This window comes from Haplochromis burtoni, unplaced genomic scaffold (assembly GCF_018398535.1).
Source record: "Haplochromis burtoni strain Fernald_Lab_line unplaced genomic scaffold, NCSU_Asbu1 Contig_31, whole genome shotgun sequence".
In the NCBI taxonomy this organism is placed as follows: Eukaryota; Metazoa; Chordata; class Actinopteri; order Cichliformes; family Cichlidae; genus Haplochromis; species Haplochromis burtoni.
Window position 1 is genome coordinate 382,663 of NW_024582392.1, and position 15,407 is coordinate 398,069.

The 15,407-nt window shown below is 43.2% G+C and overlaps 2 protein-coding genes across 2 annotated transcripts; one reads left to right on the forward strand and one right to left on the reverse strand.

Annotated features, from left to right (window-relative positions):
* Positions 1-3,272: 3,272 nt before the first annotated feature.
* Positions 3,273-6,393, forward strand: gpr182 (G protein-coupled receptor 182). The gene is made up of 2 exons (XM_005918741.3): positions 3,273-3,560; positions 4,645-6,393. The coding sequence occupies exon 2, from the start codon at positions 4,648-4,650 to the stop codon at positions 5,722-5,724; it is 1,077 nt and encodes a 358-aa protein (XP_005918803.1). The 5' UTR covers positions 3,273-3,560; positions 4,645-4,647; the 3' UTR covers positions 5,725-6,393.
* Positions 6,394-7,857: 1,464 nt separating this feature from the next.
* On the reverse strand, positions 7,858-14,632 carry LOC102306872 (zinc finger and BTB domain-containing protein 39). The gene is made up of 4 exons (XM_005918743.3): positions 14,443-14,632; positions 11,719-13,032; positions 11,148-11,501; positions 7,858-10,558 (listed from the first exon to the last, which is right to left on the reverse strand). Exons 2-4 carry the CDS (start codon positions 12,997-12,999, stop codon positions 9,581-9,583), a joined length of 2,613 nt encoding a protein of 870 aa, XP_005918805.1. The 5' UTR covers positions 13,000-13,032; positions 14,443-14,632; the 3' UTR covers positions 7,858-9,580.
* Between the last annotated feature and the right edge of the window lie 775 nt (positions 14,633-15,407).

Consider the following 15,407-nt stretch of genomic DNA (forward strand, 5'->3'; position numbering starts at 1 on the left):
GTCCTCCACCATCCCTCAAGACCAATCTTAACTTTCTTTTGTCCCAGTACTTCAGTCATTAAATCACCTGATGCATAACCACAGAGATGAAGCCAAGCTCGCTTTTAAGAGTGTTAAAATGTTGTGATGATGAGGATGTGTGCTTCTCTAGATTAAAGAGCCTCCTTCCTCAGTGAGGCTGGGGTGGCCCAGGGCTCCCACCTTGCTCTACACTCGGCAAATCGCAGCACAGAGTGCGGCTTCCTGGCATTGTTCTCTGCTATGTGGGCCCTCTTTATACTATTTCTTCTTACTGGCATCATACTTACAGGATCATGTGAGACGATAACTAACAAATGCATCCTCCCCCTCCATCACTCAGTCACTGCAAACCTTTTAACCACTTAAGCCAAGGCTGTTGAACAAGATTCTGCCTGCTCGACTTTGTTGTATTTTTTGATTATTGTTGGAAGGCCAGTTCAGCAGTCTTCTACTACAAAAGTATGCTCTACATGTAGTCTAGCATTGTCTTGCTGAAATACACAAGGCCTTCAGTCAATCTGTGTGTCCCTGCCTCCACTCTGTGTCTTCACCACAGCCATTTCCATGATTTTCACGAAACCATTTATATCCTTAACATCAGACCTAACCAACACCGCCGCAGTTCCCTACATGTACTTGTACATTGAAGTGTGCTCTCTTACCTCTGGACACTCACTTCATCCAACTTCCTCCAGAGTTTGTCTTTCACTTCTGACATCCAACCTGTGGGGCATAGGGACTGACAACATTTAACGTAACACTTCAGTTTCTAGCTTTAAACTCATTCTTGTCTGACACCCTCTTCATCTCCACAACACTATTCTCATGCCATTCCTTCAAGGTTAGGGTTATTCCATTTCTCTGTCTACACCACTGGTGTTAAACTCCAGTCCTCAAGGGCCGGTGTCCTGAAACTTTTCCATGTGTCCCTGCTGCAACACACATGAATAAAATTAGCAGGTCATTAGCAAAACTCTAGAATTTGACTGAATGCTGAGGTGGCATTTTGCCCATTTGATTCATGTCACAGCAGCTCATGATTTAATGAACATGGTGCAATAAAACTACTTTTTGAAGGGTTTTCTAAATCCTTACATTTACTTCAGTAGGGTTAGGGGTTCCCACCTAAGCATACAGTCAGGTTCTACTATGAACTACTAATTTATGCAGGTGTGTTGCAGCAGGGACACATGGAAAAGTTTCAGGACACCGGCCCTCGAGGACTGGAGCTTAACACTCCTGGTCTACACCATTGCAGAGCAGCTTGAATCTACCTCGAGTCCTCCGTCCTTGCTTCCCTTCCAGCTGGTAAAAAACGAATCATGACCATTTTAAATAACAGGCATCCAATATTAACTTTTGTCCTTGTTTTTTGTGCATAGCGATTTCTTTTGGTTATATTATATATTCTATATAATGACATATTCTTCACAATTTTATGTTGAAGGACATTATTCCAAATGCATAAAACGATGCAGGACTTGCAGACAGACAGGTAAATAAAAATCTGAGCTCTTTGTTAGGAGTCTAAAGTTTGTAAGAAGTCTAAAAGAAACAAAATCCAAACTTGGAAACTGGAGCATGATGCATACAAAGGAACAAACACAGGCAAGATAAATAAATGCTTAGACGAAGGATAAAAGGAAATTGAGACCATGTATACATATACACACAAATAGACTAATCAGGGGCAGTGGAAACGCATGGGGAGCAAAACACACCTGAACTTAATCAAGGTAAGAAGACAAGAAGCCGGAGTACATGAGACACATGACTGACAAAATGAAACCGAACAGAAAAGATTCAAACAGGGAAACAAATATCTAATACAAACACAGGGACTTGACAACAAGAAAGCACAGAGACTAGACACAAAAACAATTCAAACAAAACAAAAATGATTCCAGAAACAAGTCAACAAAAACTCAACATACAATAATAATCCAAACTTGAAGAGTTAACAAAGAAAACCAGACTTAAAAACTCAAAAATAAACGGAAAACTTGAAATGAGCCCAAAGAATCTCAGACCATGAAAATAAAGGAGATGTTGAAATGTTAGAAACATTATCAGCTGCGACATTGCACCATCATTGGTCTACTGTAGCAAAATAACCAGACTTTACTGCAACATTGTAGTACTGTTATGTGTAATACAACATATATATGATGATTTATTATTATCTTATGACAGCTTATCAAATTCGAGGTAACCCAGATGCTACCTGCAAGCTGATGTCTGACCTTTGACCTATGGCCTTGAAGCATTACATACTAAAATGGTGTATTTTATTATCTTTACCCATGTGTTTGGGGCAGAATTGGCCGAAATCTTTGGCTTCTATGAGCTGTAAAAACTTTATGGCATCATTTCATTTTCATTGTGTCTCATTGAAAAAATAAAAAAGCGTGTTGTGCAGCTCTCTACGTGCATCTTCATATGGTTCTTTTTGACATTTTTTTTCCACTGTCAACTTTGAACTTGGGTACTAACAATAAAGGTCGAGGTTAAATACTTAGCCAACCTGGGTACTCATATCCCCTGAGGCCTAGTATATTGTTGTGAAGTAAAGTAAGTTTTTCATAAAAATTTGTGGGTAATAAAATGTTTTAAGTGATTTTTTTTCACATTTGGTGCGACTTTAATCCAATCTACTATCACACAACATAAAAACATATCTAAAAAGAAACTATGGACGCTGGACAGACGGACAAGCAACCAGAACCGATTACGTTCTCCCTTCAGGGGGAGAATTACAGTTATTCTCTCTTACAGAACAGCCTTTAAACTGCCAGTGGTAAGCCCATAATATTTGAACAATGATGCATTATGTTTTGCAATTTCGCCCCTGTACACCACCACAGTGGATCTCAAATCAGACAGACACTATGTGATTCAGGTGCAGACATCCAACTTTAATTAAAAGGGGTTTAATACAACCCACTTTTATTCTACTAGTAGAACCTTTACATTATTCACAGCTTAATCTGTTTTTTTAATGTAATTTAATAACAATCAGCTTTCAACAGCAAATTTGAATTTTTTTAGATTAAAACTATACATTGAATTGTCATTTTTATATACTTATATGGGTTTACTTGAATGGAAGACGGCTGTGATTTGTCGAGGGCGTGAACTTTACAAAGGGAACTTGGGTCACTGAGAAACTTGAGTTTCATTATTGCACATTTCTAGCAATAATTACTTTTGGAAATCCTCCTTATATAACTTCTCTATTCATGCGCAATACATTATTTCTTTATTTAAATTATTGTATAGCTTTGTGGGTGTCTCTGTACTTCAGTTGTCCTACTCAGTGCTCACTGAGGATGTCATAGCTGTATGTGTGTGTGTGTTTGTTTATGGGAAATGGGAGGGTAGAAACTCCTGTTCGATTGCCCACATAGTCCTGAGCAGCAGAGCTGAAAAGGCACATCTCCCATCTGCAGACTTCACACAGAAGACTCTCCAGAAGACGATAAGGTCTCAGGAGCGACCTTCCCGATTCAGCTCCTGTGTACGCTGCCACCGCCACTGAGGTACGAGAAAACTCAGTCATTTTCAAGGTTGTTAAACCCCACTTTACCTTTAGTCTAGATCTTAAAGGGAAACACTTTATACATCTATCTGTTGTCAGGTGTGGAAAATCATGTTATTGTTTTTACATAGAAATATATTTTTACACAGAAATATAGATAGAGATCGTCAGTTGTTAGATTGCATTTAGGTGTAGGTGATTTTGAAGAGATTAGAGGCTTCAAAATCTGACACTTGCAAGTCTGAAGAGGTCAGAGATCCAGCAACACTCTGTTGTGTAATGCTTTACCAGCGTGTTTCAGATTGTGTTGATTTATTTATGCAAGTTTCTGGAGTTTTGACCTCTTTGGATTTTTTTTTAGATAGAAGAATGTGTGAAATGAAAAGCACTTTTTTTCTTTTTCACTGTTATAGACGCGCAAAGTTGAATCTGTTGAAATCATCTCCAGGAAAAATAAGCTATCAATTGGGCATTTTCTGTTGGTGTAAAGGCAAGCTTGTCAGTGGTTTCAGGTTGCAATTTGGGGAAATGTGGGAGGCTGATTTGGGTGAGAATAGTAAAGTAAAGGCACTGTGGACAAATTCACCTTCCTCCAAGATGCATGGAGGTGAGGATAAAATCTAAAGGTGTCAAAACTTGTGCAACACTTCTTGCAGAAAGGTCTATTTCATGGTTTTTATTGTACATAGCATGAGTGTTTCTGAGTTTTTGACTTCTTTACAGCTTAGTGAGAAAGAAGAATGCTTGGAATGGAAACCGTCTGTGTTTTAGATGTGCAGAGTTATATATGTGGAGCGTTGTGAATGAAAAACATGCTATAAATCTGAATTCTAAACATATCCATGCTTGCATTCACCTCAACGCGAGGCACTCCTGCTCTGAACTGAACACTGTAGGTTGTGAAATAGTTTTCTAATAACCTGCTGGGCTTTTTGTATTCACCTCTCAAAAACATTTTGAGTAAACCACCTCCTCCTCCTCCTGTGCCCCTCTTATGCAACGTCTTAAAACATAATCAGATTAACCTCAAAATAAATTTAAACCCTGTCAGGATATGAAACGCTTTCCTTTGCTTTTCACTCCAGAACATGACCATTTTCAACCACTCGCTTGACTACTTGAACGGCACGCCATGGTTCGTCTTCGACTGCACCCTCCAGCTCAACACGAACTCCCGGCGCATCGCCCTCTTCCTGATGTACCTTTTCATCTTCATGGTGGGCCTGATGGAGAACACGCTGGTCGTCTGGGTCAACTGGCGCCGAAGGCATTCCTCCAATGCGGTCCTCTTCTGCATCATCAACGTGAGCCTGTCGGACCTGATGGTGATTGTGATCCTTCCTTTCTTCATGATGGAGGTGACCATGGACCAGGTCTGGCTGTGGGGTCGCTTCCTCTGCAAGGTCACCCACCTCATCTACGTGATCAACTTCTACAGCAGCTCCTTCTTCCTGGCCTTCATGACCCTCGAACGCTATTTCTCACTGTCAAGACCGTCATCGTCAAGCTTCTTCCCTGCGGGAGGCCGGAAGCGGTGGGTGGTCTGTGGGGGCCTCTGGGGGCTCTCCTTGTTTCTGGCTCTGTTAGAGAACGTCCATGTGAATCTTCTGGAGTGGGAAGAGCCAGGTTGTTACATGCTGCCTGAATACAACTACACCGAATGGTTCGTCACTGTGTCTTTCTTGTGCCTGGTTTTCCAGTTCCTGGTCCCCGCTGCTGTCATCATTACCTGCAATGTGCTGATTGCTCGTACAGCCAACAGGGCGACGGATGTGCAGAACCGACGGGATGTTTGGCTGGTGCACGTATACTCCCTTGTGTTTGTAATGTGCTGGCTCCCCTACCACTTGGTCATGTTCTTGATGATAATAGACGACCTTGAGCCCTATGTATTCAGCTGCAACACGGTGGAAGTGCTCTACTTTTCTTTCAGCGTGGTGCAGACCATTTCGCTTTTGCACTGTGTTGCCAACCCCTTCCTCTACAACTTCCTCAGCAAGAGCTTTCGGAACAACCTGATCAACACCATGTTGAACTACATTCCCAGAGAGGGGACTGCAGAACAGGTGGGACCCAGAGCCAACGCCAAAACTGCAAATGAGGGCGGTACAGACCCGGGAAAGCGGAGTAACGCCAGCACCAGCCATTCTGATGTTGGATCATAAGATGAAGCTGAGCTAAGGATCAAGTAAGCTCCAGTCGCGGTATATTTGACCGAACTAAATTCAGCCCTGTTGCTTCCAAGTATCACAGGCATCGATCGGGCTCATACCTTCCTCTCATAGTCCACTTCCTGTTTTGTTAAGCATGTACCTGATCGGTTTCACACATAGGAGGGCAGGAAATGTTTGATGTCTTCCTGCAAAGCTGCTCAACTCACACAGGAACTCATGGCACAGTGAATGTTCCAGGAATTCGTGTCAACAAAATGTGCTGCAGTGCCCCACAGGAGAAATCCTCATATCAGTATACACAAATGCAAATGTGAAAATGTAACTGTTTAATTGCATAAAATCAAAGCTTAATGTTACTAAATGCTTATTTATCTGGATGCTGATGTAGTCATATCTGTAAAAAACAAAACAAAACAAAAAAACAATAAAACTCCCTTAAACGCTGCTTGTTTCGATCCAAGCTGGAAAAGCTGAGTTGGCTTTTGTAAGATGATTTGATGATGACAAAGCACAGCCACTCATTTGGAAACTTGTTTATTTTAACAAGGAAATCTGCCTTTCTTGCAGATGGCTTGTCCTTTCTGCTCATCTTTATTACATTTACTTCCGTTTCTGGAATGTTTCATGTTCAACAGGTTAAACAATAAGAAGGCAGGGGGGGAAAAAAGAAGCGGGGTCTGTGTGTCCACAAACGGCACAATAACAGGAAGAGACCAGGCTTTGCAAGGGCAAAGGTCTGAGCTGCTGGAAACAGGGGAAGCAGATTTCTGCAGATTCATCACTGAATTTCTGATGATGGAGCAGCTCATCCAACAGATAAAAAAAATAACAATAATTCAGAGGTGATAACAGTCTTCCTAGAGTCATTTATTGCAAAAACAATATTAAAAAAAACATTCATATTTAGCTTTAGAAATAGACAACGAAAGGCATAAAAATAATAAATAGTTGCTGTCATAAATATGAGGTAAGACACAAAAATCGCACAGAAATGTGTAAATGGGCACTTCAATGTCACATTTCTACAGCACAACATACGTCACACGCTCTAAACAAGTCAGTATAGCTTGTGTTTAAAATGGAATTAGTCTGTGTAAGTTCAAACGCACACTTATGTTTCAAAGACAAAAATATTCTCTACTGTGGATTTGTTTTATCTGAGTGAAACATGCACCATAAGAACAGACTAAATAAAATTGTAGGGTTTTAAAACCGTGACTGCAAATAGAATTAGTATGCTACAAATGCAATCAGTGTAATTACTCTGTAATTACAATCACTGACATCAAAAACCTATCCTGATATTACAGTAGATAATATCTGCTGCATAATACAGCTGCCTTCTTTAACCTGCTAACATCAGGATACACTGCCACCAAGTGGCTTCTTCTTATCTTAGTTCAAACAGACCAAACCTGCAGTTTGAACGGCATCTAACAGAAAAAAATATGGCGACCGCATTATAAAAATCCAGGTAAACGCTCAGTCGATCAACAGATACAGAAATAATCAGATGTAAGTGAAAAATAATCTCTATTTCTTTACTTCTATTCTATAAAAATACTAATTTTGTGTTTTAAAACAGTGATTCCCAGCTTTTAAAATTTATTTTCTGGCCTATATCAAAAAAAGAAAAGAGAAAGAAAAAGACAGGAGGTTGATGCTAGAGTTCTCGGAGGCCTTTTTAAGGGGGGAAGATCTCCCCAAAAACCAGCTGTAAGCAGCAGGGTTGCATCCTCCTGCAGAAATGAGCCTGTCAGCATAGAAGCATCACTGCGATGACTCGCTTCAAGCAATGAACCTCCAGTTTGCACAGGGATGGTTTCAACCATACAGTTTTACATTACTAACCACATCTATGGCCAGAAGCTCTGGCTAATGACTGAAATAGGCTGCTTCTAACAGGTGTCTGGGTGAGGAGCTTGGTCATTAAGGAGGGACGACTCCTCCACGTCAGTGTCTCCCAGGATGAGCTGGAGGAGACGGCTGACAACAGGGAAGTCTGAGTATATCTGCTTAGAGTGCTGCACCTGCAACCTGGACCTGGATACGCCACTGAGGGATGGAATTTCTGCCCTTTACGGCTCAAAAAGGGTATATCTTCTCATACTTATATTGTGAATGATTAAAAGTGTCCCCACTTTTTTTTTTTTTTTTTTTACATATTTACTAAAACTCAAAAAAAATTCCTTCACATGTATTGGATTTTAGGGAATCAGTCGCCATTTACAACACACATCACGAACACAACCAATAGATACTGCAGCTGACTTTATCCTTGTTGCCTTGACTCCTCTCTCCTCTGCTTGGATCTCTGGTGGAAGGGACCAGAGGGAAGGAGAGGATGCAAGGATGTAGAAACTAAGAAATGAGAAAGGGGGGATGGAGTTGGCCAGTGGGGGTGAGGTAGCTGGGAAGATTTTGTTAATTAAAAGTCTAGGGAGATGATTCTTCCAGCTGTTTTACTCCCAAAGTAGCATCCTTCTCTGTTAAAGTTGTTGGGGAGACTCATTTATGTGCTGACTGGACTGCTGTACTGGGTGCTAACTTACATACACACCCATAATACTCCAAAAACTGTTCATTTTGTTTTAGTCAAGTTTAAATAGTGTTAAAAATTCATTTTATACAGTTATCAGTCAGTTAGTGTGCACTTCCAGCAAGAGTTGACAGTTTTTGAGGCCATTTTTGCGCTTTTTACATTTACCCGTAGCATTTTTATTAAAACTATTCTCATCATTTTAGCTCAAATAATCGTAGTCGTATATACTGATAATTTATTAATGTAATACAACCATATTTTAGCCTTTTCATGCACTATGTTCAGCTATTTTAACTAAGATTTTAAAAGGCTTTACCTTACAATAAAAGGCACTTACTGCTACATAAATACATCTTAAGTGAACTGTTTTGAATTAACTAGTTGTTGTTGTGTTAGTGCAGACAGCTTTTCTATTATCGATTTGTAATTTCTAATTTTTTTTCTAAATTCATTTAAGTAAAATTTGGACTTACACAAAGAAGACACCGCTCAAATCGCGATGTCATTATTAAGCGAAACCCCAGAGCCCCTCAAAAACCTGCTACGTGCCCCTCAGTGTGACTCGTACCGCTCTCTGTTTGGGAATCAATGCTTTAAAACACTGTGGAAAGAAAATACATTTATGAAAATATTTCGTGTTTGTCTACTTTTCTACATTGAGGTAATTGCAGTGTAATTACACTGTAATTACACTGCAATTACAATCACATATTAAGACAATCATTTTGATGATGCTACTTTTTTTTTTTTTTTTTTTTTTTTTAAACAGACTCAGTCAAGAATCTGACCAGTGCAAATGGTCTTTAGTAGGAGAATCGTCCATCTTTAATCCATAGTAATGGCTAGTTTTAGAGTTTTTAGGTTTTGTTCTTATGTAGTTCTGGTTCCATTTGTGTGTTTGAGAAAGTTAGCTGGACAAAATAAGCAATACTGAGATCTTTTACAATAATTTAGAGACTACGTGATTAACTAAAAACATTAGAAAAATCACTGCACTGGGCTAATAACAGTGTTTATAATAATATTTCAGCCAAAGCATCTTGTGCCAGGAAATGAAAAAAATCCTCCTAATAAAAACAAGAATGGAAACTTCTAGCGCTTCTGACTTTTTTTTAAACAGTTAGCCGGCATTAAATTGATGTAACATGACAGATGTTCATGAGTCATCAGTAAATGTCCTATCTGTTGATAGGTGCTAACTGATGTTGGTGCATCAGTTAGCTAAAGCTCTAGTCTACTATCAGCAGCTTGTGGTCCACGACAACCAGACACAGAGGAGGCGTCAGGGAGGAAACGAGGAGCTGATCAGGTGTCCACAGTGGGCAGCGGTTCTTTAGAGTGATCATTGTACATGAAGGTCTGCTCGATGTTGAAGTCCGGCGGTAAGTGGTCCTTGTGGAGCTCCATGTGTGACGACACCAGCTTCAGCGTGGAGAAGTAAAGGCCGCAGACGGTGCAGCGGTACATCAGGGCGCCGGCGTGCGTCTTCAGGTGGCAGATCATGGTGGAGCGCCCCCTGAAGAAGCGCAGACACACTTTACACTGGTAGGGTTTCTCCCCGGTGTGGATACGGAGGTGGTAGGTGAACTCCCCCGAGTGAGCGAAACGTTTACCACAGTAGCGACACCGGTACCACTTCCCACGCACCCCTGCAGGTCCGACACCGCTGTCCTGACTGGAGCTTCCGTTCGTCAGGACTCCAGAGGATACGCCGTGCATCGGCCCTTGAAAAAACTTGTCTGACACGCTGATGCCCATTCCCAAACCCAAACCGAAGTTGCTCATTTTAACGAGCCCGCTGACGTCCCGTGACGAGGAGGAGGAGCAGGAAGACGGCGGGCACTCCAGAGACTGATCCGCTTTACGTTTCCCTAACCACCCCTGGCCGCCAGCGGTTCCTCCGCTCCCCGTGGAGTCGCTGGTGTGCAGACTGAGGTGGTACTGAAACGCAGAGGACGAGCGAAACGTCTGCGGGCACAGGAAGCAATGCAGCTCCTCCGCTCCTCCTCCACTGCCACCTCCATCTGCTTTGACTCCGTAAGCCCTCAGCGCCGACTGCTCTCTCTCCTTAGCTGCCGCCTCCTCAGCGTGCACAGCCATGTGTCTGTCCAGCAGGGCGCGCTCTACAAAGCAGCGGGCGCAGTGCGGGCAGGTGAAGACGGGCAGGGAGAGGTGGGCGAGGGCGTGCCACAGTAGGGAGCACAGGGACAGCTGGGGGAGGTGACACACGCCACAGCTCAGGCTCTGGGGGCACACGTGGCTCAGCAGGTGGTCTTTGAGAGTCTGAGGAGGAGAGAAACACAAAACTAAAAGTTGAGGAGCCTCACTGAGGAAGCAGGTGTGTAGCAGGGGGACTCCTCATTCTTATTTCCTGCTCATGTTTGCCACCAAACCGGTTCTCAGGCATTGTTCATACAAACATCACACTTCCTGTGGGTTTCACTGTGAACTCAAGTCTCACTTTTGTGCTTCTTAGACACACCTGGTCCTTGCGTTATTTACAAAGTAAACGCTTCAGTTAACCTTAAAATGAACCACAGTGAGCTCATTCATGACACAGTTTAATGAACGAGAGCTCGACAGCATGTTGTGGCTCACAGAAAGAGCTTACAAAGGCCAACGCAACATTTGGGGCTTTTTATCTTAATAATTTGTGAATAAAACAAAAGAACCGCTCTTTAATGAACTGCCCGACTTCATTTCAGTTCATGGAGATAGAAATGGCTGTAATTTCTTAACGATTAATGTAAAAATCAAGTCCGCATTTATCATAACTAAATAGTGTCTGTTTACATATGGAGCCATTTATGTATCAAGCAATCGTTTAAAGTGTCTGACTTACGTTAAAAACACTCCATAAATATCCACTAACCTGGAAGTCCTTGCTGAGGGATTTGGTGCATACAGCACACTGCAGCTCTTGGCTGTGGCTGCTGTTGGTCAGCGCCCCCTGTGGGATGGTGTAACTGGATGCTGTCTGGCGGTGGTGCCGCAGCAGTTTCTTTTGACTGCAGAACTGCAAGTGGCACATGTCACAGGTGAAGAGCTGCACTCCCACATGGGTGAAGGAGTGGGCGATGCCCGCAGCACGGTCGGGAAAAGAGGCTCCGCACACCCTGCAGAGCCCCAGCTCCGTCAGGTGCGTCTCACCGTGTCTTCTGATGGCAGCTGGATCTGCTGGGAGTGCCACTGTGCAAGCTTTACATGTCACCGTACTTCCTGTCACCTGGAGGAGCAAAGACCATTATTTCCTATGTGGAAAAAAAATACGACCCATCCCTGTGTCCTCTGAAGGTCTGTAGCTCAGAAAACGTTCAGAGCACGATGTCAAATCTTGGTCGCTTCATTAGAAATACAAACATTACAGAACTTCAGCTGATTTGATTTTATACAGAATGACCTTTTACATGAACTACTCTACTGCTCACAAACAGAAACATTACCTGGCTACTCGCATTCCCTCCATCTCCATTCTCCACACACACAAGGTCATCTTCATCCTCGTCCTCCTCCTCTCCCTCCTCCATGAAGTTCTCATCATCGCTCAGCTCGATGATCTCTCCTGCCAACTGTCTCCACTGCTCTTCCTCTGTTCCCTCCACTGCTCCATTACCTTGCAGAGCCTCCCTCTCCTCCTCAGTGTCTCCTTCCTCCACTTCCCCAAACATCAGCCTGCTGTCCTGCTGCACGTCGACCACGCCACCTTCCACCGCTGCCACCTGAAGGCTGCCTGGAGACTCTCCTGAGGATGATGTCGGGGCGCAGGCTTCAGCGCCAAGCTGAGCTGAAGAGTCAGGGAGGGAGCAAGACTCGGACGTAACAGGGTTGCTGCTCCGAGACAAAGAGTCGCCCGCGCTCTCAGAAACCATTTGACCATCTGTGTCACCGTCCTCACAGCAGCCTCCCGCCTCCCCATCGTTCAGCCCGTGTTCGGTCTTCAGCTGGAGCACAGGTCCCACAGGCTGCAAGCCGTCAGCCTGAAGGGAAAGGCTGCTGCTGCTGGTGGTTAAAGGCGGTCCTCCTGGTAACTGATGATCTGCTCCCATCTGCCCGTAGCCGATATGAGACTGGACATCTTCTGCCTTTAGGTCCAGAGACAGAGGCCCGGCTTGAACTTCGCGGCCTGACCTGCCCATCCTGATTTGGAAAAGAGGGGAGGGAGCAGCAGCAGGAGTCGGGGCAGCAGACGGGCCAGCTGATGAAGACAGAGAGGAGCAGGAGGCGGCGGAGGAGCACACAGACGGCACAGAAGCTGCACTAACTGCAACCACTGTGGGTGGAGCGGCCACCATGCTGGAGTCCAGGGTGACATCACCGGGACTGCTGACATTGCAGTTTGCAGACACAGAAGCCTGCAGGTCAGGGAAGGTAGCGTGACAAGCCTTCACCAGTTCACTGACCCCGAGCCGCTCGGCCAGCTCGTACAGGACCCCGACATCTATGAGATCAGTCACTATCTCCCCGGTGTAGACAAATGTCAGCACTTTCTCAAAGTTAGCTGGGGAGATAAACTCCAAAGAGAAGGCGGCGCTGGACGCGGTGGGAGTTCTGGTGAACAAGTTGCGAAAGTACGTCCCGGCGCAGGCCAGCACTGCACGGTGGGCTGCGAATGTCCGGTTGCCAACTTGCAGGAACACATCACAGTACTGACGTGATTGGCGGCAACGGTTAAGCTCGGAGAGAAGGCTGGCAGCGTGGCCGGGACACTGCAGCCGGATCCTCATCCCTGCCGCAGCTCCTAATGCACTACAATCCAACTGCAGGGAAGGAAATGCAGAATCATCAGAGCAGTACAGGGGACACATGTCTTCTTTAATATTCGGTGATTAGTCATCTATCTTTTGGTGGTAGATGGATCACTAATGAAAATGTATTCATACGCTGATGCAGTGAAAAGACACAAACAAACAACAAAAACAGCGTGATAATCCAGTTGTTAAATATATAGATAAAATGTGTTACTGCATGATAAAATATGTAAAGTGGCTGTCAAAAAGCAGTCCAGTATGTGGCAACCAGTTTTTCACTCCAGTTTTTATAAAACAGGTTTAACAACAGTTTAAATCTAAATTCTGAGTTTTCAGATTTAGAATCGGTTCAGTCTTCTCCGATCCACTCTGAGGTAAGCTGTATGAGGAAGTAATGAAAGAAATCCATTAATTGCACTCTGATACCATGATTCGCCATGGCAACAGGTAAAGAAAGCCCCCATTGTGATCAAACAAACCGGGGGTTATGAATGCAAGGTCTGAGGGATCCTTCAGCAATGGTTTCTGGAGAACTGGTTTGTCAACAGGCTGTGATTTTATTACTGTTGATCTCTTATCTTAAACACAACCTGCTCCAGAGCAGCACAAGTTACCATGGTGACATAAGACGTGAACCACCATCATATCAAGTTAAACCTGAAGTTAGTTGGATGATTCATAGTACATTTCAACATGTATGCATCTCCCATTCTGACTTTTATCTTGGACTCTCTGTCGGAAAGAAGGAATTTTGGCTCCTCCCTCGTTACAGAAACCTTATTCTGATTGGCCCCTCACTACAAACAGAAGGTTTGAACTGAAAATGGGGGGGGCTATTAAGGATACCCTTTCCCTGACATTACAGAGAGTCAAAAATAGAAAAAAAAAAGTTATTTTAAACGAACTGTTTATGGCAGTCTGAGCTCTTAGCTGATACGGATTACTCCCATTGCTTGAAACTTTGGCCGTGTTTAACAGGAGCATTTATGTATGTTCTTTATTTATGCATGGCAGAAAATAAAGAAAAGCAGTATAGGTTCACTTTTATAAATAAAAGAGGTATTATAAAAATGACAGTTTACTCCTTTAGATTCTATTTTTTAAGCATTTATGTTTTTGTATAAAGAAGCAGGATCTAACTGTTCTGCAGTAACAGATGTTGTAAATTATCTTTTCTTTTTTTTTCTTTTTTCAACGGTGTTAACGCGTTGTTTTTGCTGCTTTTTGTGTTTAAAGCACAATTACTCTTAATTTTCCGCAGTTTAAAAAGAAGCTAGAGGATCCCAGACCGCTTTTTTCTCTATCGCAGACAATCCAGACACATTATGGTAACTCTACTCACCCAAACCAGAGGTTTTATTAAAAAATAATCCTCCTAGTGTGAGCGCAGGCCCGCTCGTTGCTGTTACCATCACTCACCCATTGAGACGTGTCCGCCGGCGCTCAGAAATCCCCTTTTCCTTTTTGTTTTCATTCGGTCTGCACCGCTCAGGCACTCATTCTACATTTTAGAAGCCTTTGCTCTTATGGTCCATCCATCCGTCGCAGTTTGGTGACGCATGTCAACAAAGCTGAGCGGCGTTGCCCCCTGCAGGCCGGAGGCGTCACTGCAGGGAGGAGAATTCAAGTTTCAAGACCACTTGAAAAATGCCAAAAAATAAATAAATAAATCATATTTTGCATGGTTGGATGTTAACAAGGTTCCAAGTTGAGCTTCAACATGCAACAAGAAGAAATGGGAGTGAGACAAAACATTTTTTGATCATGCAATTTATTGAAAACAACGCTTAAACTGAAACAGGCTGTTTTGACAGCTGATCAAAAGTTTAAGACCATATGCCTTTAAAAGGCCAATCTGTGCAAAAATATGGATTCATTGTCATTTTCTGTCAGGTAGTCACACTGCCATGGCAGTCTGATGGCAAAAGCAAAAAAAACCTTTCCCTTTTTGAACATGGTCAGGTTGTTAAACTGCATAAGTGCGCCATTGCTGCTGAGGTGGGACGCAGCAAGGCAGTCATTTGGAATTTCCTAAATGATCCTGAGGTTTATGGAACAAAAAGTTAAGTGGAAGACCCAAGACAATTTCACCAGCACGGAGCCGGAGGATCCAATTGGCTGTCCATCTGGGCGATCCCCGACCCAAATTAAGACCCTTACTGGTGCTGACTGCAGCCCCACAACAATCAGATATAATCTGAGACAGAAGGGCTTCAAAAAACCCCCCCCAAAAACCTCATCTCCTTGAACGCCACAGAACTGACTGTTTGGACTTTGCAAGAGAACACCAAACATAGGACATTGATCGAAGAAAGTTTTATTCTCTGATGAGAAAAAATTGAACCTTGATGGTCCTGATGGTTTCCAAAGTTACTGCCACGACA

What these genes read in the sequence shown, in the direction of transcription:
- gpr182 (XM_005918741.3), top strand. Translation starts at nt 4,648, where the DNA reads ATGACCATTTTCAACCACTCGCTTGACTACTTGAACGGCACGCCATGG.
- LOC102306872 (XM_005918743.3), bottom strand. Translation starts at nt 12,999, where the DNA reads ATGAGGATCCGGCTGCAGTGTCCCGGCCACGCTGCCAGCCTTCTCTCC. An exon ending in GAGGGAATGCGAGTAGCCAG is followed by an intron (nt 11,502 to 11,718) that starts GTAATGTTTCTG and finishes TTGCTCCTCCAG; the next exon opens with GTGACAGGAAGTACGGTGAC. An exon ending in CCCTCAGCAAGGACTTCCAG is followed by an intron (nt 10,559 to 11,147) that starts GTTAGTGGATAT and finishes TCTCCTCCTCAG; the next exon opens with ACTCTCAAAGACCACCTGCT.